Source organism: Podarcis muralis, chromosome 10 (genome assembly GCF_964188315.1).
Source record: "Podarcis muralis chromosome 10, rPodMur119.hap1.1, whole genome shotgun sequence".
Lineage (NCBI taxonomy): Eukaryota > Metazoa > Chordata > Lepidosauria > Squamata > Lacertidae > Podarcis > Podarcis muralis.
Genome location: NC_135664.1, coordinates 77702197 through 77726702, shown reverse-complemented (window position 1 = coordinate 77726702; position 24506 = coordinate 77702197). Strand labels below are relative to the sequence as shown.

The 24506-nt window shown below is 49.7% G+C and overlaps 1 protein-coding gene across 1 annotated transcript; it reads left to right on the top strand.

Annotated features, from left to right (window-relative positions):
• The first annotated feature begins 19833 nt into the window (after positions 1 to 19833).
• On the top strand, positions 19834 to 20766 carry LOC114604877 (olfactory receptor 13H1-like). Its single transcript, XM_028745398.2, has one exon. The coding sequence runs from the start codon at positions 19834 to 19836 to the stop codon at positions 20764 to 20766; it is 933 nt and encodes a 310-aa protein (XP_028601231.2).
• Positions 20767 to 24506: the final 3740 nt, after the last annotated feature.

The following is a 24506-nucleotide window of genomic DNA, read 5'->3' as shown; positions in this document are numbered from 1 at the left end:
AGCATGAACAACCTGGTATGGTTCCGTAGTTTGCCTACTAGACACCTTACCTTTCGCAGCCATTTTCACCTTGTTTGCTGCGCATGCTTTGCACTTCATGTGGTACCTGCAGGGTTTAATAGTCATACCTTCAACCAAGGCAGGCATTTTAGATACAGTGGTGCCTCGCAAGACGAAATTAATTCGTTCCGCAAGTTTTTTCTTCTTGCGAGTTTTTCGTCTTGCGATGCACGGTTTCCCATAGGAATGCATTGAAAATCAATTAATGCGTTCCTAGGGAAACCGACTTCAGACCAGGTCCGGGGACAGTCTGTCCCCCGACCTCTTCTGAAGGCTGGGGGGGGGACAAGGGCTTTTCTTCCCACCCCCAGCATTTTAAAAAACCCCGGGACAGCGGAGGGCTTCTCCGCTGTCTGGGGCGATCTTAAAATGCTGGCGGGCGGCATTTTAAAATCGCCCCGGGAATCGTCCGGGGCGATTTAAAAGCCCCTGGGAAGGCAGGCAGGGGGGACAAAGACTTTTGCCCCCCGCCAGCCTTCAGAAGAGGTCCTGGACCTCTTCTGAAGGCTGGCGGGGGCGAAAGTCTTTGCTCCCCCCCGCCTGCCTTCAAAAGCTGTCCGGCCAAGGCGCGGACCTCTCCGCCAGCAGCGGCAGCGCTGCCGCTGCTTGGGGAGAGTTGCCGGCATCCCGAAGCCTGCGCGCGCTGATCTCAGCGCGCCCAGGCTTCGCGGACCTCTCCACAAGCAGCGGGAACGTTCCCGCTGCTGGCGGAGACTTGCCGGCATCCCGAAGCCTGCGCGCGCTGATCTCAGCACGCCCAGGCTTCGCGGACCTCTCCACAAGCAGCGGGAACGTTCCCGCTGCTGGCGGAGACTTGCCGGCATCCCGAAGCCTGCGCGCGCTGATCTCAGCGCGCCCAGGCTTCGCGGACCTCTCCACAAGCAGCGGGAACGTTCCCGCTGCTGGCGGAGACTTGCCGGCATCCCGAAGCCTGCGCGCGCTGATCTCAGCGCGTCCAGGCTTCGCGGATCTCTCCACAAGCAGCGGGAACGTTCCCGCTGCTGGCGGAGATTTGCCGGCATGCCGAAGCCTGCGCGCGCTGACATCAGCGCGCCCAGGCTTCGCGGATCTCTCCTGCCTTCAAAAGCCGTCCGGGATAGCGGGAAGCGCTTCCCTGCTATCCCGGACTGCTTTTAAAATGCTGGCGCTGGGGAGCAAAGCCTTTCGGCCCCCGCCAGCCTTCCTGGACCTCTTCTGAAGGCCGGAGGGGGGGGGGAGGCTTTGCTCCCCACCGCTAGCATTTAAAAGAGGTCACCGGAGATTTCCCTATGGGCTTTCGTCTTGCGAAGCAAGCCCATAGGGAAATTCGTTTTGCGAAGCGCCTCCAAAACGGAAAACCCTTTCGTCTAGCGGGTTTTCCGTCTTGCGAGGCGTTCGTCTTGCGGGGTACCACTGTACTGCCTCAAAATGCAAATGACCAAATTTTCGATGAAAATCATGAATACATCCTGCATGCAAACTTTTGTTAGAACCTGCAATGCAACAAGTGTCATCCTGCACAACATCATCATAATACAAAACAAACAAACGATCAACATATTCAGCATGCAATACATAATCATTTTTCTTTGTGATGATGCACTTCTTGTTCTTAAAGGAAACGTCAATGTTCCGCTCATTCAGCTGTCCTACGCTGAGCAAATTATGTTTGGCGTCTGGCACGTATAGGACATTCTGTATCGATAAGTCCAAACTGTGAAGAACAACAGTTCCGTAGCCTTTACTGGGAATCGTGTGGTCATCCGCCTGGTGAATCGCACCTTCCTGCGGTGTAAAAGACACAAACAGTCTCTTATCGTTGCACATGTGGTGGGTCGCCGCTGAATCAACAACGAAGAAAGATCTAGACGTCTTCTGGACCTCTGCAACCTTTGGAGTGAAGCGTGAAACCATAGCCTTGTGCTGCGTTGTCCTAGACACCGGACCTTTGCCTTTGCCTCGGCCTTTCCCACGCGATGAGCTTTCGCTGCGCTGCTCTGTCTTGGCCTTGGGATATCTGCATTCCCTCTTCATATGGCCTAGACGTCCACATGAGTAGCATTTCACTGCCTTCAAAGCTTTGGCGCCATCTGGTGGTTCCACTGCACTATGGGATGACGTCTGTGAAGACTCCCCCTTGCCCATGCAGCTAGCACCCCGGCGATCTGCTTCATTTAAAACCACGGCAGTAACAAAGTCCACTGTCAGCTGAGCTGTTGGCTGCACAGCAATCTGGGTTGCAACAGACTCCCAACCTGAACCCAAAGATTGTAGTATCATGAAAGAATACACAGCCTCTGGAAAGTTGAGTCCTCTCTGTTGCAGCTCATGTCTCAGATTTTGCATCTCCATCAGATGTAAACGCACATCTCCACCTTCTGCAAGAGCCATATTATGCAGCTTGTTAAAGTAAAACATAGTGGATCCAGCTTCTGTCCTTAAGTGAGCCTCTCTCAAAGCGTCCCAAATTTCTCTGGCTGAGGTCTTATCACGCAATAGACAGAGCTCTTCTGGGGATACTATCAATGTAAGTGTTCCCCTCGCTTTGGAATCCTTAGCTTCCCATTCATCTGTAATTGGAGCTGGGGGGGCGTCTGTAATCACTGCAAACAAACCCTCTTTCCGCAGTATTGCCTCTGCATACAGAACCCAGTCCGCATAGTTTTTCTTGTTGAGCTTAGGAATCCCACAAGCATCCTGAAGGGCCATCATGACTCTGGCATTAGCCTTCAGCGTCATCTATGCTGCTTTAAATCTTGCTGCGTCACTGCTGCAGCTGCTTTGTTCCAAAAGCGCTTTTTAAAAGTTACTTTCGATTTCCCCAGCATAGTAACGTGAGCCTGGGAGCCTTTTGCGTATTCCCGGCAAAACGGCTTTAAAAGTTCAAAGTCCAGCCATAAAGCCATTAACTGGAAGCTGGCAGGCTGCCCGGAGCAGTAGCACATACCTCATCAATCATGTTTACGCGCAGAGCAGATTCCGATCCAATCCGTCCCTCTGCATTCCGATCCTTTGCCGGCACTCCGATTCGACTTCTGGGCCCATAACCACGTGTTGGTGTAAAGCAGAGTCCCGTGCCCAGCGGAAGGATGAGGAGTACGTACTACATACTCTATATTGCTTTATTTACAGTTCAAAGCTGATATATTACAGAAAGACATCTTGCCTCTGCCGGAGCAGAAAATGCATCCTCTCTCCTCGACAGCTTGGAGAGAATCACACAGTGAAACTGCAAAGAGCAGTGAAAAACAGGAAACCAGTGTACGTCACATCCAGTCTCCCTTTCCCGTGAGAAACTCCAACAGTACTGACTGTGGAATGTAAACACCTGTCTCGTGACAAGCCCTTTCGCTGCACAGTGAAGGAAAGCAGAAACCAACAAAGCTACCGTTAGAACTGGATATGGAACAACTGATTGGTTCAAAATTGGGAAAGGAGTACCACAAGGCTGTATTTTGTCTCCCTGGTTATTTAATTTATATGCAGAATACATCATGCGAAAGGCTGGGCTGGATGAATCCCAAGCTGGAATTAAGATTGCCGGAAGAAATATCAACAACCTCAGATATGCAGATGACACAACCTTGATGGCAGAAAGTGAGGAGGAATTAAAGAACCTTTTAATGAGGGTGAAAGAGGAGAGCGCAAAATATGGTCTGAAGCTCAACATCAAAAAAACGAAGATCATGGCCACTGGTCCCATCACCTCCTGGCAAATAGAAGGGGAAGAAATGGAGGCAGTGAGAGATTTTACTTTCTTCGGCTCCATGATCACTGCAGATGGTGACAGCAGCCACGAAATTAAAAGACGCCTGCTTCTTGGGAGAAGGGCAATGACAGGCCTAGACAGCATCTTGAGAAGTAGAGACGTCACCTTGCCAACAAAGGTCCGTATAGTTAAAGCCATGGTTTTCCCAGTAGTGATGTATGGAAGTGAGAGCTGGACCATCAAGAAGGCTGATCGCCGACGAATTGATGCTTTTGAATTCTGGTGCTGGAGGAGACTCTTGAGAGTCCCATGGACTGCAAGACGATCAAACGTATCCATTCTGAAGGAAATCAGCCCTGAGTGATCACTGGAAGGACAGATCGTGAAGCTGAGGCTCCAGTACTTTGGCCACCTCATGAGAAGAGAAGACTCCCTGGAAAAGACCCTGATGTTGGGAAAGATGGAGGGCACAAGGAGAAGGGGACGACAGAGGACGAGATGGTTGGACAGTGTTCTCGAAGCTACAAACATGAGCCTGACCAAACTGCGGGAGGCAGTGGAAGACAGAAGTGCCTGGCGTGCTCTGGTCCAGGGGGTCACAAAGAGGTGGACACGACTAAACGACTAAACAACAACAACAACAGTGGGTGGGAGTGACATTTCCAGATCTGGTCAAAGGCCAAGGCATGCTGCCACTCTCTCCTCTTTTCCATCATCTTTTCATCCTGTGAACTTCCTGGACTGAACTCCTGGCTGCCAGCCAAGCAGTTCCCCAGGTCATCTCCCCTAAGGGATAAACCTGTTAGTATACAGTAACTTTGTAACTTTAAGCCTAAAACCTGCCTTCAGGGGACATACTGTGCTCCACCTGATCATGAGTAAACTTTAAAAGGGGATCTTACCAGGAACATGATTGAATTGCATAATAGTAAAAGGTTCTAACGAGCCTGCAACCAGCTTTCTACTGAAGGGGAATGTAAACTCTGCTAAGTAAAGGAACTTGCTAGTGCAAATTAGGAAGGATATTAATAAACAATATATCCTCTCCTGCAACCCTGAACATTCCCGCAATCTGATGGGAGGGCATTCCACATGGCAGGTGTCACTACCAAGAAGGCCCTCTGCCTGGTTTCCTGTAGCTTCGCTTCTTGCAGGAAAGGAAGCGCCAGAGAGCCCTCGGAGCTGGAGCTCAGTGTCTGGGCTGAATGATGGGGGTGGAGACGCTCCTCCAGGTGTACTGGACTGAGGCCGTTTAGGGCTTTAAAGGTCAGCACCAACACTTTGAACTGTGCTCGGAAACGTACTGGGAGCCGAAGTAGGTCTTTCAGGACCGGTGTTATATGGTCTCGGCAGCCACTCCTAGTCACCAGTCTAGCCGCTGCATTCTGGATTAGTTCTGGTTTCCAAGTCAGCTTCAAAGGTAGCCCCACGCAGAGCGCATTGCAGTAGTCCAAGCGGGAGATAACCAGAGCATGCACCACTCTGGTGAGACAGTCTGTGGGCAGGGAGGGTCTCATCCTGCATACCAGATGGAGCTGGTAGACAGCTGCCCTGGACACAGAATTGACCTGCGCCTCCATGGACAAAATGACTCCCAGGCTGTGCACCTGGTCCTTCAGGGACACAGTTACCCCATTCAGGACTTCTGTCTTGTCAGGATTCAACCTCAATCTGTTAGCCACCATCCATCCTGCAACTGCCTCCAGACACTCACAGAGGACATTCACTGCCTTCACTGGTTCTGATTGAAAAGAGAGGTAGAGCTGGGTATCATCCACATACTGATGAACACCCAGTCCAAACCCCCTGATGATCTCTCCCAGTGGCTGCATGTAAATGTTGAAAAGCATGGGGGAGAGGACAGAACCCTGAGGCACCCCACAAGTGAGAGCCCAGGGGTCTGAACACTCATCTCCCAACATCGCTTTCTGGACATGGCCCAGGAGGAAGGAGCGGAACCACTGTATAACAGCCCCCAGCCCCTAACTCCTCTAGACAGTCCAGAAGGATGTCATGGTCAATGGTATCAAAGGCTGCTGAGAGATCCAGCAGAACTAGGAAACAGCTTTTAATTTTGTCCCTAGCCTGCCAGAGATCATTAACCAGCTCGACCAAGGCAGTTTCAGTCCCATGATGAGGCCTGAATCCTGATTGGAAGGGATTCAAATGGTCTTCTGTAAGAACCTTTCTGATACCCAAGAAAAATACCATGCAATCCACGCTTGCCTAACTTGGAGCTTTGTGGTGTGTGAACCCACATGTCAGAACCAAAAATTCTCATGTGTTGTATGTATAGTTTCTTGCCAAACATATTTTCATAGGGGGTACAACCAATCAATGATGATAACCTGCGATTATAACTGTAAACAAAACAGGCCAAAGATTCTGCCCAATAACTCTCTGGAAGATTGGCATCATGCAGCAAGGTTTTCAACCCTTGAAGCAATGTTTGATTTGCTCTCTCACAAAGTCCGTTAGCCATGGCGAACGAGGACTAGACAAATTGTGTTGAATTCCTTTCTCAGTCAGAAAAGCATCAAACTACTGAGAAGTGAATTCCCCCTCCCCCCGCGATCAGTAAAAAGAGTCTTTATCTTCTTACCATACACATTTTCCAACCAAGCACAGAATTCCTTGAACCTTGGAAAAGCCTCTGATTTCTGCTTGAGATTGTACACATAAATATACCTGGGAAATGCATCAATGAGAACCATGAAGTACCTGTTTCCACCCAAAGAGGGCGATAGTGAACCAACTAAATCAGCATGAACTACCTGGTATGGGTCTGTAGTTTGCCTACTAGACACCTTACCTTTTGCAGCCATTTTCACCTTGTTTGCTGCACATGTGTCAGAGCTGGCTCCAGGTCCCAGCTCACAGAGGACCCACGCTAGCCGGTAGTAATGTACAAAAGTCTTTATTGAAGTACAGTTTCCATTTCCAAGCCGCAGCGCCCCAGCTCTACGTCTTAGAGGCTAGACCGGCGAAGCTCCATCTGAGTCTCCACCCCCTGTACACCAGCTTAAGACTCTAACCTTACTCCACCTCTTCCGTCTCTCCTTTCTCCTCTGGGTCCTTCTGCCCCCCGGGGTCTCCTCCTTTCTGGACTCTGCTGACGCTGACCCCCCTGACTCCTCCCCCTCCTTTCGGCGGGCTTTGGGACCTGGCTCCCTATCCGGGCTGCCAACTGCGCCGCCCTCCTGTACATTTGAACTTGGCGCGCGCGCCCAGCCTTCCACCTTCCTCTTGACCGTTTCCTCGCTCTCCGATGGAGGCGTGGCCAATCCTGACTCCTCTCCTCCCGCTGGCGGTGAGCCTCCTGGTCCCGATACCTGGGACTCCTCCCCCCTACTGCGCTCTGGTGGGGAAGCTGGTCCTGATTTCCAACTGCTGCTCTCTGAGTCCCCTCTGGCCTCTTCTTCCTGGGGTGTCCCCCTAGGCACCCCCCTTGCTCTGACCATGGGAGCCCCTTTCTGTGAATCTTCCGATTCGCTGGAAAGACTCAGAGACCTCGGACCGCTGTCATCGCTAACATTTCCTTCGGATTCCTCCCCCTCGCTCTCTATTTCCTCCCTTTCCTGTGCCTCTGCTCCTGAGCCCCTGACATCCATCCCCCCCTCGAAGCCCCCCCTTCCCCCCTCCCCTCCTTCCGGTGTGGGTACTGGGTGCTCCGTCGTTGTGGGGGTGAGTGCCGGATACAGTTCGTCCCCCGTGGCGTACATCCAGCCGGATAAGTCTGGCTCGTTCTCCGTGCTCTCGCCGACGTCGATCTCCTCTGCTTCCATCTCTTTGCCTCCGTGCTCGAACCCAATGTCCTCCCCCAACACGTCCATGTCCGTCTCTCCCCCGTTCTCCTCTGGGGATGTTGCCTGCCAAGGACCCCCCAGCCACTTCCTGCGCCACTGCTCCTCTGGTCGATCGTCCCACCAATAAGAGCGGTCTGAGGCAGACCCCGAGAGTGATCCCTCCGGGGAACGTGTGTCTAGTGCCGGTTCCTCGTCCGAGGCGAACCCCTGGAATGTGCTGGCTGAAAGTGTGGGTGTGAAAAGTCAGTCGTCGAAATACTCGGCTGGCATGGGTCTGTGTGGGAAAAGGGCATGAAACTCGTCTTTGAGCAGAGGTTCCTCCAAAGCATAGTCCGGCACCCAACTGTTGGCGTTGGCCGGGGTACCTTCTCTGGCGAGGAGATATTCTACTCCCTCTTCCCCCCATCTTGAGTCTAAAATCTCTGTGACCTCATTGATGGGTTCCCCCCTTGGCGACCCCCCCCTTGTGGGCGTTTCCCTGAGTGGGTCTGGTGCCGTGCCTGGCTCCTGAAATCTGTGAGGTGCTTTGTAGGGCGTGAGCACTGATCTATGGAAAACTGGGTGCATTCTGGATCCTTCAGGAAGTGTCAACCGGAAGGCCACTGGATTGACCTGTGCCTCGACTTGGTAAGGCCCTAGCTGCTTATGTCCGAGCTTCTTCTTCGCTAACGATCTGGCCGGCACTGCCTGGGCTGCTAACCAAACCCAGTCTCCCACCTGTATGTCTTCCCCAACCCTTCTGTGTCTGTCAGCCTGCAGTTTGTATGCGTGCTTTGCTAGTTCTAACTGTCTCCGAAGCTGTTCGTGGACCTCCTGCAACTCTGATGCTAAGGCTTCCGCTGCCTGTGGCTCCCCCTCCCCCACTCTCTCTAAACCCGGGAAGGTTCTGGGATGCCTCCCGTTGTTGGCGAAGAACGGTGTCACCCCCGTGGACACGTGCTTCGTGTTGTTGTAGGCGAACTCGGCGAGCGGCAGGTAGTCCACCCATGTTGCAGGCTGCTGATTCGCGTAGCATCTCAGGTACTGCTGCATGATGGCGTTGACCCACTCCGCTTGTCCGTTGGTCTGCGGGTGTCTCGCCGACGCTAGGTTGATCTTGACGTTCAGGAAGCCCATCAGCTTCTGCCAGAAGTTCGAGATGAACTGTCGCCCCCGGTCGGACAGGATAGACCGTGGTAGACCGTGAACCCTGAACACGTGGTCTATGAACAGTTTGGCGGTCTGTTCCGCCGTGGCCACCTTCGCGCACGGAATGAAGTGGGCCATTTTGGTGAACATGTCCACCACCACTAGCACTGCTGTCTTGCCCCTCGAGCTGGGCAGATCCGTGACAAAGTCCAGGGCCACCCTCTCCCACGGTTCGAGCGGTGTCTGCAGCGGTTCCAGCAGTCCCGCCGGCGGTTTGTGCACTGACTTGGCCCTTTGGCAGGTGTCGCACCTCGAGACGTAATCCGCGACTTCCCCCCGCATCTTGGGCCACCAAAAATCTCTGGCTACTAATTCTACAGTCTTCTCTTTGCCAAAGTGCCCGGCGGTGGGTGCGTCGTGCAACTGCTGCAGTACTTTCGCGCGGAGGTCGTCTCCCGGTACGTAGAGTGCCCCTTTGCGGATGAGCAATCCGTCGCGTATCTGGAACTCGTCGTCCTTCGCCGTGCCCCTGTGCACCTCCTCCATCTTGGCTTGTGCGAAGGGGTCCTCCTGCAGCGCTCGACGTACAGCATCCAGGTCCACGGTTGCCGAAGCGCACGCCCACGCTTTCGGTGCGAAAATGTGCTTGGCCGCCGCTGGTGCCGCCTCCTCGAGGTATTGCGGCTTCCTGGACAGTGCATCCGCCATGACGTTGTTGTCGCCTGGGATGTACTCTATCCTGAAGTCGAAGTCCGCAAAGAACTCCGCCCATCGTATGTGCCTCTGGTTCAGGAACCTTGCCGTGCGCCAGTACTCCAGGTTCTTATGGTCTGTGCGGACCTGCACTGTGTGTTTGGCTCCGATAAGGAAGTGCCGCCACGCCTTGAATGCTGCATGAATGGCTAGCAACTCCCTGTCCCAGATGGTGTAGTTCTGCTCTGACTTGCTGAGCTTCCTGGAGTAGAAGGTGCACGGTCTCCAGTCCCCATGCGGGTCTTGCTGCAACAGGACTGCTCCCACGGCCCTGTCTGAGGCGTCCGTTTCAACCCTCATCGGTCTGCTGGGATTCACATGCAGTAGCTGCTCTTCGGACGAGAAGAGACGCTTGAGTTTCTGAAAGGACTGCTCCGCTTGCTCCGTCCAGATGAACTTCTTCTTCTTGGAGCTGAGCGTGTCGGTAATGGCCGCCGTCTGCATAGCGAACCCCTTGATGAACTTGCGGTAAAAGTTGGCAAAGCCGACAAACCGCTGGACCTCCTTCCGATTGCGCGGGCTCTTCCAGTCCAACACTGAGCGCACCTTGGCGCTGTCCATGGCGAGCCCCTTGTCCGACAACTTGTAGCCCAGGAAATCTACCTCCTTCATGTCGAACTGGCACTTCTCCAGCTTGGCGTACAGTCTGTGCTCCTGCAGTCTCTGCAGAACTTCCTTGACGTCTCTCTCGTGAGTCTCCTGCGATTCTGAAAATATCAGGATGTCGTCCAGGAAGCAGACGCACTTCTTGTAGAGGAGACCCGCTAACACGTGATGCATGAAGGCTTGAAAACAGTGGGAGCCATTTTGTAATCCAAAGGGCATAACTCTGTATTCATAGGTGCCCAGGGGCGTGAACATGGCTGTCTTCCACTCGTCGCCCTCCTGTATGCGAATCAGGTTGTACGCCCCTCGCAGATCCAACTTGGTGAAAACGCGTCCTTTCCTCACCGTCGCGAGCAGGTCGTCTATCTTGGGCATGGGAAAGGCTGTGGGCTTGGTTTTCGAGTTCAAAATTCGATAGTCCACCACCAGCCTTTTTGGGGGCGTGTCCTTTTTCTTCACAAAGAATATGGGACTGCCCCCCACTGCCTTCGACTCCCGGATGAAACCGCGCTTCAAGTTGTGATCTATGAACTCCCTGAGTTCCTGCAGCTCGTCTTCAGACATGGAATACAGTTTCCCGGTTGGCAGCGTCGCCCCCGGCAGGAGGTCAATCTTGCAGTCATAGGACCTGTGGGGAGGTAGCTTGTCCGCTTCCTTCTCGCAGAAAACCTCCAAAAACGCTGCGTACTTGAGGGGCACTGCTTGCAGCGTGCCTAATTGTAGCTGCGGGTCATCCTCTTCCCCTTCCGGGCTAGGCAGAATGCAATGTTCCGCACAGTAGGAGGAGCCGAAGGTCAGTTGGCGCTGGTACCAAGCCAATGCTGGGCTGTGCCTGTGCAGCCAACTCATGCCTAATACTACAGGCGTGTCCGACAGTTGGGTGACATTGAAGCTGATGACTTCTCGGTGATTCCCAATTTGCATCACCATCGGAGGCGTTTGCTGCACCACCTGCCCCCCCAGCAATTCCCTGCCATCCACCGTGACAACCTTCAGGGGCAGCGTGGCTGGCAGTAGTGCTATGTTGTGCTGTTGAATGAAATCCAGTCCTATAAAGTCTGCGTTACTACCAGAGTCAATGGTAATTGGCACTTCCATAGTGAGTCCATTGGGTAGTTGGAGCGATGCTGTGAGCTGCACCACTGGTTTGGGCGGGAGGGGGTCTGGGGACTGCTTCACTGACTTGTCTGGCTGGGCCCCAGTGCCTCTTCCTCCAGCCAGACTCTGCCGTTTCCCTGCTGTGGTTCTCTCTGCTGAGTTGTTTCTGTTACTGTTGCGGAGGCCGCAGTGTGCTTGTGGAGCCTCTGGGGACACTCTTTCGCCATGTGCTGAGCACTGTCGCAGATGTAGCACTTCCTGTTCCCTCTAGGAGGCTTCGCTTTGACTGCTCCCGGTGTTAGGGCTCTGGTTGCTGACTGAGCCCTGGCGCCTCCAATCTCCATCGGTTCCTCTCCCCCTCCCTGCGGAGGTGTGGATTGCGCACGCGCTGCATCCCTGGGAAAGAGGGGAGGTGCTCTCGCTGGCGTGCGTCCCCAACGCCCTTCATCTTTGCTCCATGGACGTTCTTCCAGACACACCCCAATTGTCAGCGCCCGCTGGACAATTTCCTGAATGCTCTTTGGTCTCTCCCCCCTTGCAATTTCATCTTTAACATTTGCATTCAAGCCTTCCCAAAAAAGGTCTCTGACTGGAGCAGAATCTTTCTCCCAACCCAGCGCGTTGACCAATGCAAAAAAGCGAGAATGATACTGCCTTACAGTGGCTCTTCCTTGTTTCAACCCATGTATGTCTTTTCTGGCGATATCAATGTCTATATTAGATAAAAAACACGAATCCATCGCTTTAATGAATGCATCCGCACTTCGGAGTGCCGGATCCTTATCTCTCCAAAGATTGCGCAGCCACGCTTTAGCATCTCCATACAAATGGGATAAGATAAACCCCACCTTCTCTTGCTCATCTCTAAAGTCTTTATCCAGCAGTTGCAGCGCAAACAGCACGTCTGCTCTGAAGTTAGGGTACTGCTGTAAATTCCCATCGAAATGCGAGACCAGATTGCCTCCTCTCTTCCCCAGCCCAATCCCCTCTGATTTGGGTCCTGGTTGCCCCTGCTTAGTAAGCACTTCCAACCTGGTTTGGAGATCCCTGTAGGCGGCAGCCGCTTCATCTTCCCTTTTCCTGGATGCGAGTATCTCCGCGTTGAGTTGTGTCACTGCATTTTGCAGGGCTGCTATTTGCTGTTCGGAAGTCATCTTGCCTGACTTTTGTGAGCTCGCGAAACACCAATCTTCGCCCCTCGCTGCGTCCACTCACGTTGCGAGGTTTTTGGTGCAAAAGGGGGATGGAGCTTACTGTCAGAGCTGCCTCCAGGTCCCAGCTCACAGAGGACCCACGCTAGCCGGTAGTAATGTACAAAAGTCTTTATTGAAGTACAGTTTCCATTTTCAAGCCGCAGCGCCCCAGCTCTACGTCTTAGAGGCTAGACCGGCGAAGCTCCATCTGAGTCTCCACCCCCTGTACACCAGCTTAAGACTCTAACCTTACTCCACCTCTTCCGTCTCTCCTTTCTCCTCTGGGTCCTTCTGCCCCCCGGGGTCTCCTCCTTTCTGGACTCTGCTGACGCTGACCCCCCTGACTCCTCCCCCTCCTTTCGGCAGGCTTTGGGACCTGGCTCCCTATCCGGGCTGCCAACTGCGCCGCCCTCCTGTACATTTGAACTTGGCGCGTGCGCCCAGCCTTCCACCTTCCTCTTGACCGTTTCCTCGCTCTCCGATGGAGGCGTGGCCAATCCTGACTCCTCTCCTCCCGCTGGCGGTGAGCCTCCTGGTCCCGATACCTGGGACTCCTCCCCCCTACTGCGCTCTGGTGGGGAAGCTGGTCCTGATTTCCAACTGCTGCTCTCTGAGTCCCCTCTGGCCCCTTCTTCCTGGGGTGTCCCCCTAGGCACCCCCCTTGCTCTGACCATGGGAGCCCCTTTCTGTGAATCTTCCGATTCGCTGGAAAGACTCAGAGACCTCGGACCGCTGTCATCGCTAACATTTCCTTCGGATTCCTCCCCCTCGCTCTCTATTTCCTCCCTTTCCTGTGCCTCTGCTCCTGAGCCCCTGACAGCATGCCTTACACTTCATGTGGTACCTGCAGGGTTTAATAGTCATACCTTCAACCAAGGCATGCATTTTAGATGCTGCCTCAAAATGTAAATGACCAAATTTCCTGTGAAAATCATGAATACATCCTGCATGCAAAACCTTGTTAGAACCTGTATTGCAACAAGTTTTATCCTGCACAACGTCATCATAATACAAAACAAACAAACGATCAACATATTCAGCATACAATACATAATCGTTTTTCTTTGTGATGGTGCACTTCTTGTTCTTGAAGGAAACGTCAATGTTCCGTTCATTCAGCTGCGCAACGCTGAGTAGATTGTGAGAACATTGAGAACATTGTGAATCGACAAGTCCAAACTGTGAAGAACAACAGTTCCGTAGCCTTGACTGGAGATCATGTGGTCATCCGCCTGGTGAATCGCACCTTCCTGTGGTGTAAAAGACACGAACTGTCACTTGTCGTTGCAAATGTGTCTCGTGGCTCCTGAGTCAATCATGAAGAAAGATCTAGACGTCTTCTGGAGCTTTGCAACCTTTGGAGTGAAGCGTGAGACCATTGCCTTGTGCTGCGTTGTCCTGGACACCGGACCTTTGCCTTTGCCTTTACCACGCGATGAGCTTTCGCTGCGCTGCTCTATCTTGGCCCTGGGATATCTGCATTCCCTTTTCATATGGCCTAGACGTCCACACGAGTAGCATTTCACTGCCTTCAAAGCTTTGGCGCCATCTGGTGGTTCCACTGCATTCTGGGATGACGTCTGTGAAGACTCCTCCTTTCCGATGCAGCTAGCACCTCGCCTGTCAGCTTCATTCTGAATCACAGCAGTAACATGTGCTACTGTGATCTGAGCAGTTGGCAGAACAGCAATCTGAGTGGCAACGGACTCCCAACTTGAACCCAAAGAATGTAGTATCCTGAAGGAATACACAGCCTCTGGAAAGGTGAGACCTCTCTGTTGCAGCTCATGTCTCAGATTCTGCATCTCCATCAGATGAGTACGCACATCTGTACCTTCAGCAAGTGCCATATCATGCAGCTTGGCATAGTAGAACAAAGAAGCGCCAGCTTCTGTTCTCAAATGAGCATCTCTCAAAGTGTCCCAAATTTCTCTGGCTGAGCCCTTATCACGCAATAGGCATAACTCTTCTGGGGAGACTATCAATGTAAGAGTTCCCCTTGCTTTGGAATCCTTAGCTGCCCATTCATCTGTCATCGGAGCTGGGGGGGGGGTGCCTGTTATGACTTCAAACAGACCCTCTTTTCGTAGAAAAGCTTCTGCATACAACACCCACTCCGCATAATTCTTCTTATTGAGCTTTGGAATCCCACAAGCATCCCGAAGGGCCGCCATGACTCTGGCATTAGCCTTCTGCGTCATTAATCAAGCTGTATCTGTGTTTACTGCTGCTTCCAATAGCACTTCCGTTTCAAGCCTCTGCCGAGCCTCTGGCGTTGCAGGCTTAAAAGTTCAAAGTCCAGCCTTAAAGCCATTAATTAGGAGCTGGCAGGCTGCCCGGAGCAAGGGCACATAGCTCTCATCAATCATCTTGATGCGCAGAGCAGATAACTCCCATTCCCTCCGCCATCCGTCATGATTCCGATGTCTGGAGTCCATAACCAAAAATGTGAGATTTGACCAGCTCCGGCCCATCTGGAACTGGTACAGGCTCGTCTTATCTTGAGCCCAAACAGAGCGTAGTCATGCAGCAGAAGGATAAGTAGGTAAATGTGCTACATGCTAACTTTATTTACAAACTATGCTGAGAGCATACAAACATACATCCTGCCTCTGTGAGAGCAGAGAAGCAACTCCTCTCGACACAAAGAAACCGAGAGAACACTGAAAAACAGGGAACCAGTGAACGTCACATCCAGTCTCCCATTCCCCTGGGAACCCAACAGTAACTCTGACTGCGGAATGTAAACATTGCCTTGTGACAAGCAGTTGCTGCACAGTGAGGGAAATAGAAACCAACACAGACACCTTTGCTGCTCTATGGAAAGCCTCCCAGCTTAACTATGCCTTCAAAACTTGGGAACACATGTGTCAGGGCCGCCTCAGGTCCCAGCTCACAAGAGACCAACGCCAAGTCCACTTTATTTACAAAAGTCTTTATTGAAGTACCTCGTTTGATCCACAGCCGAGGCGCGCAGCCCCACGTCTGTTACGCTTAGACCGCTGAAGTCCCCTCTGAATCAGTCCCGCCTCCACACCAGTTTAAGAGGCTTCTGCTGGTCCACCTCTTCCTGTCCTTCCTTTTCCGCAGGGTCTTTCTGCCCCCCTGGGTTCCTTCCCTCCTGCTTTCCCCTGACGCTGAGTCCCCAGACGCCTGCTCCCCCCTCCTTCGTGCTTTGGGACCAGGCTCCTCCTCCGGGCTCTCCGCATTTCCGCGCGCCTCCACATTTGAACTTGGCGCGCGTTCGCTACCTCTGACCTTCCTCTTGACAGCTACACTACTCTCTGTACTACTCTCCGCCCCTTCCGGCAGGACGTCTTGCCCCGATCTCCTTCCCCTCTCTGCTTCCTGCTCTGCTTCGTCTGTCACACTGGGAACTCCACCCTCTTCACTCCGTTCCGGCAGGGAAGCCGGCCCCGATCTCCAACTCCCACTCGGGGTTCCCCTGCTGCTCCCCTGCTCCTGACGAGTCCCCCCTGTGGCTCCCCTTGGCCTGACCAGGGGCGCCCCCTTTTGGGAATCCTCTGATTCACTTGAAAGACTCATGGAAACCCTCAAGTCATTGTCATTCTCCTCCTCCTCGTTCCGGGATTCTTCCCCCTCGCTCTCAGTCTCCTCCCTCATCTGCGCCTCTCTCCCTGAACCCCTGACAACATGAAAAAAGAGATATGCTTATTCAGTATAAGAGAAAGCCAGCTGAGGAGGAACAGTGTGAAGTTGTCCTTTTGTTGAACAAAATATTCCAATGTGACCAATGTCGTCTGTCCTGAGGAATGCTTAGCTTTGATATACAGAAGCAAACAAGTTTTCAGTCTCATTTCTGTTCTTATTGGAATTCCCCAGCATCTTTACTCCTCCCTCAGCTCTATTTCCATGTCCAGGAGCGGAACATGTTTACTCAGCCCACAGAGGTGGCCAGAGATAGCTGCCCCAACCTTCCTTCCCAGTGCCTGCTTTCAGAAGGCAACCACTGGATAACCCCCAGACCCACACGTGTGTGTGTGTGTGTGTGTGTGTGTGTGTGTGTAGAGTATCAGTTCATTAGGCTCCAGAAAAACTGAATTTTTAAAATGTCTCTACTTTTGATACATATAAAGACCTTCAAGACAGGCTATCCTAATTTTGTACCATGACCTGTTATCCTTGTCTCGCAAAAACACATTCCGGAGTGTCTGCATAAGAAAGGGAGACATGCCTTGCTTCATGTTCTAAACTCCCTCAAGGTAAACCCATGTAAGGAATGGGTACCATGTGTATCTGAAGAAGTGTGCATGCACACGAAAGCTCATACCAAGAACTAACTTAGTTGGTCTTTAAGGTGCTACTGGAAGGATTTTTTTTGTTTTGACCATGTAAGGAAAGGAATGCAAAGGGATCACGTGCAGCGAGGTGCTGCTTAAAGAGAGTTCTTTGTGAGCTTGCTTAATGTATATGCAATTAAGGAAAGACCATAAATGGTATGCTAATCGGGCAATGTGGCCTAGGATAGGAGGGATTTTGCCGCAGTCTATGCATATGTAGTGCCTTAAGAGATAACAGAAATGTATATATGAAGGAGCCCCTCCCTTTTCTCAGGGCTGATTCCTCTGAGTCAGCTTGCTGGCTAGCCAAGCAATAAACCTTTTGTTATTCTTCATTCACTGCGTGGAGTTTTCTTTCAGCCCAGACGCTGCTATTTTGCAACACTTTGTTAAGAATGTAATAATCTCAGAACGATCTACTGCTTCATAATAATCCAGTGAAAAGACACAGGGCCTAGAGGTCAGACTTAGATCTTATGTGATAATGTATATTTCTCACTTCCTTTGTTGATTGTATAATCCTTATAATGAAGCCATAATTACTTTTGTTTATGATTATCTACCTTATGATAGAATATAAAAATAAAACTATACATACATAAAAAACTGAATTTTGTCAATGATTCTTAAAGGAATTGTATGCTTGTGAGGGGCATATGTAAAGGTAAAGGTACCCCTGACCATTAGGTCCAGTCGCGGACGACTCTGGGGTTGCGCGACTCTGGGGTTGTCATCTCGCTTTATAGGCCGAGGGAGCCAGCGTTTGTCCTCAGACAGCTTCCGGGTCATGTGGCCAGCATGACTAAGCCGCTTCTGGTGAACCAGAGCAGTGCACGGAAACATCGTTTAACTTCCCACCGGAGCGGTACCTATTTCTCTACTTGAACTTGGGCATGCTTTCGAACTGCTAGGTGGGCAGGAGCTGGGACCGAACAATGGGAGCTCACCCAGTCACGGGGATTCGAACTGCTGACCTTCTGATTGGCAAGCCCTAGGCTCTGTAGTTTAGACCACAGCGCCACCCGCGCCCCATTGTGAGGGGAATACATTCCATCAAATGAAAGATTGGAAGAAAGAGGCAGAAGAAAAGTAAATTTATGTTGATAATATGTTGGTGGTGCTTACCATATAATTTCCCTCCTTCCTACAGTGTTCATAATATAGTCTTATTTAGATTATGAAATAATAAAGTCCAAAATGTTAATGTGAAGTATGTTCCCCCTGGGTTCAATTACATACCATTACTTGTGGGATTCACCTCTGGGCTTACCTTACTTACTCCAGAAGGACCTATAATACAAATGCAGCTTACGAAAAAGGGAAAGAAAATGAGAGCAAAATACTTACCTTCTTTATCTCAAGGACTAAGCAGGACTCTTCCGTTTACATGGAAGTGAACTAGATTTCAATTCATTTCACTGACCTTAAAAACAAACATCACTCTCTTAACACCAACTTTCCCGCTACAACTTCTTTGTGTTCTGGGTCTGTGATGTATTGTGGAGAGCATATTGTTATAAACCTCTCAGATCAACATTAGGAGAAGTACCAGCAGGTAAGCATTTTAGTGAAAAGGGGGTGAGCATGCTTTGACTTCCCCGTAGTATTCATACTGTTTCCAACACTTGGCCTGATGAAGAATCAGAGGCATAGCTATTCAGGGCTTTGGGAGTAGGTGAGCTTATTCTCTGCATGTAAATGCTACATAGAATCATAGAATCCTAGAGTTGGAAGAGACCCCAAGGGCCATCGAGTCCAACCCCCTGCCAAGCAGGAAACCCCATCAGAGCACTCCTGACATATGGTTGTCAAGCCTCTGCTTAAAGACCTCCAAAGAAGGAGACTCCACCACACTCCTGGGCAGCAAATTCCACTGTCAAACAGCTCTTACTGTCAGGAAGTTCTTCCTAATGTTTAGGTGGAATCTTCTTTCTTGTAGTTTGGCTCCATTGCTCCGTGTCCGCTTCTCTGGAGCAGCAGAAAACAACCTTTCTCCCTCCTCTATATGACATCCTTTTATATATTTGAACATGGCTATCATATCACCCCTTAACCTCCTCTTCTCCAGGCTAAACATGCCCAGCTCCCTTAGCCGTTCCTCATAAGGCATCGTTTCCAGGCCTTTGACCATTTTGGTTGCCCTCCTCTGGACACGTTCGAGTTTGTCAGTGTCCTTCTTGAACTGTGGTGCCCAGAACTGGACACAGTACTCCAGGTGAGGTCTGACCAGAGCAGAATACAGTGGCACTATTACTTCCCTTGATCTAGATGCTATACTCCTATTGATGCAGCCCAGAATTGCATTGGCTTTTTTAGCTGCCACGCCACACTGTTGGCTCATGTCAAGTTTGTGGTCAACAGAGACTCCTAGATCCTTTTCACATGTACTGCTCTCAAGCCAGGTGTCACCCATCTTGTATGCTACATCTGTAGTTCAGATTCAGTAGCTCTATAGCAGGGAGAGGGAACACTTGGCCCTCCAGATGCCGCTAAACTACAATTCCCATCAGCCCCAGCAAGTCAAGCTGGTTTGTGCAACTACCTACAATTGAGATGGCAATCCTATCTCAATTCTTCTTTCTTTATTTTCCTGATTACCTGACTAAAGAGAACTGAAAGGTTGGGAGAAATTTGTGTTAAAATTTTATTTTGGGAAATGAGCCACTTCTACGTAAGACTATAAGTTTACAACTTCTGACTAACAGTGGAGGCAAAGCATTTCCACAGTGGGTGGGTTTTTTTGTCCTTTAAACACATGCTCAGATATTTGTCAATGAGTTCATGACTTCCACAATAATTCTTCTTTTTTTTTGGACAGGGTATCTACTGAAGAAGGAATGGATATCTGCGTGTTCCAGATAACCTTTTTGATTTCTTAGATGTGCATTAATGTGGGTTTTGAATTTCAGAATTTTTTTATTTAGTAGTAGTCGTAGCAGTCATTGTTATCATCCTGCCTTCTACGAAAGTTTCTCAGAGCAATATACCATAAAACAGCACACAAAAATTGAAAAACAACACACAGCAGATATCTTCAAAACTCAAAGCAAAGCAAAATAGGCACCCATGGTCCATACATTTGTCTTGGCTAGGTCTTCTGTCTTGGATAGAGCAGTTTTTTAGGGATGACCAAAACTGCATACCTCCCACTGTGACATATTTCTAAACACTTCATTCTTTTCACCCTGCAGGAAAATGTTATGGCTGCTGAAAATGAGACTGTGGTGACTGAGTTCATCTTGACTGGATTTTCCGAATACCCCAGAGTTCAGGCTGTATTCTTTTGGTTCCTCTTGATTGCCTACCTCATTAGTGTGCTTGGCAATGGACTTATTATCCTGCTGAGTATAAAGGATCCTGACCTTCATACTCCCATGTATTTCTTTCTTTGTGTCCTCTCATCACTTGACCTTATCGTTACTAACAATGCACTTCCAAATGTCTTGGTCAACTGCTTCATTTACATGCCCACAATTTCCTTCTCCGGATGCCTGACGCAGATGTACATTGGTTTGTTAGTTGTCGCAACAGAATGCATCATCCTGGCCATCATGGCATATGACCGCTTGGTGGCTATATGCCAACCCTTATACTACATGCAGATCATGAGCTGGAGAGTTTGCATAGCCCTGGTGGCTGTCCCTGTAACACTTTGCTTCCTCTACACCGTAGCCACAGCCCTGTTGCAACCTAGAGACTTCTGTGGCCGACACATCATCAACCACTTTGCATGTGAGTTACAGTCATTCCTCAAACTGGCTTGCTCAGATACACATATCAGTGAGTTATTTATGCAAATATCCAGCCTTTTTCTCCTAATACCACCCTTTGGTTTCATAGTTGTGACATATGGGCGCATAGGCCTGGCTGTACTGCGCATCCGTTCAGCACAGGGTCGCAAGAAAGCCTTTTCCACCTGCAGCTCTCACCTTGTTGTCGTCAGTGTCTTCTATGGCACAATCATGATCATGTACTTGAACCCACAAGGGAAATCGGTTTCTGAAAAGGACAAGCTCATATCTCTAATGTATGGAGCTTTGACACCTATGCTCAACCCTTTGATCTACAGCCTGAGAAACAAGGATGTGAAGGGTGCCTTTTGGAAACTGGTTGGAAGGAAAATATCAGAATAAGTATCAAAACATGATGATAAGGCCATAGCTTTCAATTACTTTTATTAGCATAGGGCTGATCTGAAGAAACTCGAGGGAAAACGATGTCCTTCACCCATATTTTTTTAAAACAAAAAAAATTCCTTCCAGTAGCACCTTAAAGACCAACTAAGTTAGTTCTTGGTATGAGCTTTCGTGTGCATGCATACTTCTTCAGATACACTGAAACAGAAGTTGCCAGATCCTTCTATATAGTGAGAAGGTGGGGAGGGGTATTACTCAGAAGGGTGGTGGGAATGGGTGATTGGCAGATAGCTGTGATGAGCCTGTTGACGACTCTTAATGACTGCAATAGGTCTTACAGGAAAAAGCAAGGGGTGAGAAGGTGAAAAATGGCTTTGTCATGTATAATGAGATAAGAATCCAATGTCTTTGTTCAGACCAGGTCTCTCCATGGTTTTAAGTTTGGTAATGAGTTGCAATTCAGCAGCTTCTCTTTCCAGTCTATTTCTGAAATTCCTTTGTTGTAAAACAGCTACTTTGAGATCTTGTATAGAATGTCCTGGGAGATTGAAGTGTTCTCCTACTGGTTTCTCTGTCTTGTGATTCTTGATGTCAGACTTATGTCCATTTATTCTTTGGCGTAAGGTTTGGCCTGTTTGTCCAATATAGAGAGCTGAAGGACACTCTTGGCATTTGATGGCATACACAATGTTAGACGATGAGCAATTAAATAGTCCCGAGATGGTATGTGTGATGTTGTTATTTTTTTGTTAATGACATTTAACCAGCCCCTGTTCCATTATAGCTCTCAGTTCTGTTAACCAGTTTCCCTCCCAGAGATTCATGTCCCCTAGAAGTGCCCCCCCACACACACACATCTACATCCAGAATTGAAGGAAACTGCAGCAAGAGGTGACAGCTCTGGACTTGACTTAATTTGAAACCTTTTCCAAATCATATAAATGTTTGGAGTGACAGAGTTTCATTAAAAAACTGTATGTTCTCTCCTATTTTTATGCCATAGGGGGTTTTTTTATTTCAGCAGGTGAACCATTTTGTTTTATTTTTGTTGACAGCAAATTTTGCAAACCATTTTTTTTTTCATATTCTGAGCATGGCTGTGTTGTAATATCAAACCACCTGATATTTGTTGACAGAATGTTTTTGATGTAATTCTGAGTTTCCTGCATGCCCATAAAAAACTTAGATATTACTGTTTTTCATTCATTTGTCACTCATTGTCAGGGGAGTGCCATTGGGACAGGGGAGGGAGGCCGGGGGATACAGAGAGCCTCCAAGGCTTCTGAGGAGCAGCTCCTTGTCCAACAGTGGGGAAAGCCACACCTCCAGTGTAGCAGAGGGGAAGGGGGAAGGCGAGCGAGGGGAGGGCTCGAAGATGCTACTGAGAGCCCAAGCGCCTCACCTAGCCTGGCCAGCCAGGAAACAGGCACGCCCTTTTGTCGCCCAGTTTGAGCAGAGGGGTGAAGTGTAAGGAGGGGAGGCGGAGATTTGGGGTGTCTAAGTATTTATGCTGGGGGAGAAACCAGAAGGGGCCACTCCCGGAATCTGCAAGTGACTAAGACGGACATGAACTTTAGCGTTCTGCACTGTAAATAGTTGGGACATTGGTTTCCAGGTGGGAGTTGATCACAGTGTGGATTTTCCAAGCGTGCCTTCCTCTTGGCAAGGTTCTCTCTTGCATCCTGAGTTCGAGCATCTTCAAAGCCCATGACACCTTTGGTGAAGGCTGTTCTCCAATTGGAGTGCTCGCAGGCCAGTATTTCCCAAGACTGATAATTTTGGCATCACTAAAGTCTGCTGGGATCGCTTCTCTTTCGATGAGCTTGTGAAGTTGTTGTGCAAGTTCGATTCCACCCACTTTGAAGATTTCAGCAGGTATCCCATCAGGTCCACTGGCTTTGTTGTTTTTCATTTGGTTAATAGCTGTACACAACTCTCCTAGACTTGGAGATACTGCAAGCTCGTCTCTAATTTGTTTTTGTGGAATTTCTGAGAGAACCTCAGCAGCTACGGGGGAGATGCAGTTAAGGAGATGTTGGTAGTGTTCTTTCCAGAGCAGTGCAATAGCTTCTTTATCTTTTAGAAGTGTGGTACCATCTGCTGAATGTAGGGGGCATATGCCATGATTTATTGGCCCATAGATGGTCTTTGTGGCTTTAAAGAAACTCTGTACATCATGAGTGTTGGCTAAGTCCTGGATCTCTTGAGCACTTAGGTAAAGGTAAAGGGACCCCTGATCATTAGGTCCAGTCGTGGCCGACTCTGGGGTTGCACGCTCATCTCACTTTACTGGCTGAGGGAGCTGGCATACAGCTTCCGGGTCATGGCGAACCAGAGCAGCACACGGAAACGCCGTTTACCTTCCTGCTGGAGCAGTACCTATTTATCTACTTGCACTTTGACATGCTTTCAAACTGCTAGGTTGGCAGGAGCAGGGACCAAGCAACAGGAACTCACCCAGTCGCAGGGATTCGAACTGCCAACCTTCCAATCAGCAAGTCCTAGGCTCTGTGGTTTAACCCACAGCGCCACCCACAGTCCCTTGAGCACTTAGTATATGTCCCACAATGAAGTCATCTAATCTGCTTTTTTTGGAATTGGGCAGATTACTCAAGCTCTGTGATGAAGCAATCCTTTTCCTCCTTTTGATCATATTAGGGAACAAACACTGTTCTTATATAGGGCAGCAAAATTCCAGATTCTATGGAGTCCTGTCTAGCTGCTGAGCCAAAATTGGTGTCTTTGCTGTTGTTAAATTAGGCAAGCAGTCAATAAGCAGTAGAGGCACAATAGTCTTGCAATAGTTTTGCAGGTGTCAGCAAATAACTTGGCAGTGAGACCTTAAGTCATAAACTATTGAGTTGCAGTGAAGGCAATAACATCTGCAAAACAACAGGCAAACGCAGTGGCAGAGCAGTAAAACAGTAAAATTAAGCAAGAAAAAAATAAAACACTAAAACCAGTCCATAAAACAATAAAACTTAACTATAAAATCGGAAACTCAGTTGGGGCTGCTGGCGCTGTCACCATCTGACTGGAAGTCTGGCATTTTATGATTCTAATGGCAGAGGTTGAGAGAGAGAGAGTTATATAGATAGATTGATTGATTGATTGATATTTATTTCTTTCTTTGATGGTGTGTATGGTTCTGTCATGGCCTTGGGCTAGTAAAATAAAGCTTATCTTCTGAAAGGTTCTTATCAGGTAGCAGGTGGGCTGCCTGATGCTGGATAGGTACATGCCCAATGCCATAGCCAAACCTACTGTTTCCTGTAATCAATAAAGCTGTGGCTTAATTCTGTCTGATCGATATTGATCCAGAGTAGATTCCAGTGTATAGCTAGCAGAGTAAAAACCTAAACACATTGCAGGAGTCCCAAAAAAATAGACCAGAGGCAATTGTATTTCATCCAGCAGAGCTTTACTGAGGAATGATGAGGAATGGTCGCATGGAGGAAAGTATTAGCTAAGGCTTAGCTCGGAAAGAAGGAGATACGAGAGCCATCTTCAAATATCTCAAGGGCTGTCTCATGAGAGATAGAGCAGGCTTGCTTTGTCCTGCTCTGGAAGGAAGGGCCCAAACCAATGAATTCTAATTCCATGAATGGAGATTTAGACTGAACACTAGGAAGATCGTTCTGAGGGTAAGCGTTGTTGACAGTGGAATGGACCCCCTTGGGGGAATGGACCCTCCACCTTCAGTGGAGGTTTTTAACCAGAGATTGGATGGCCACCTG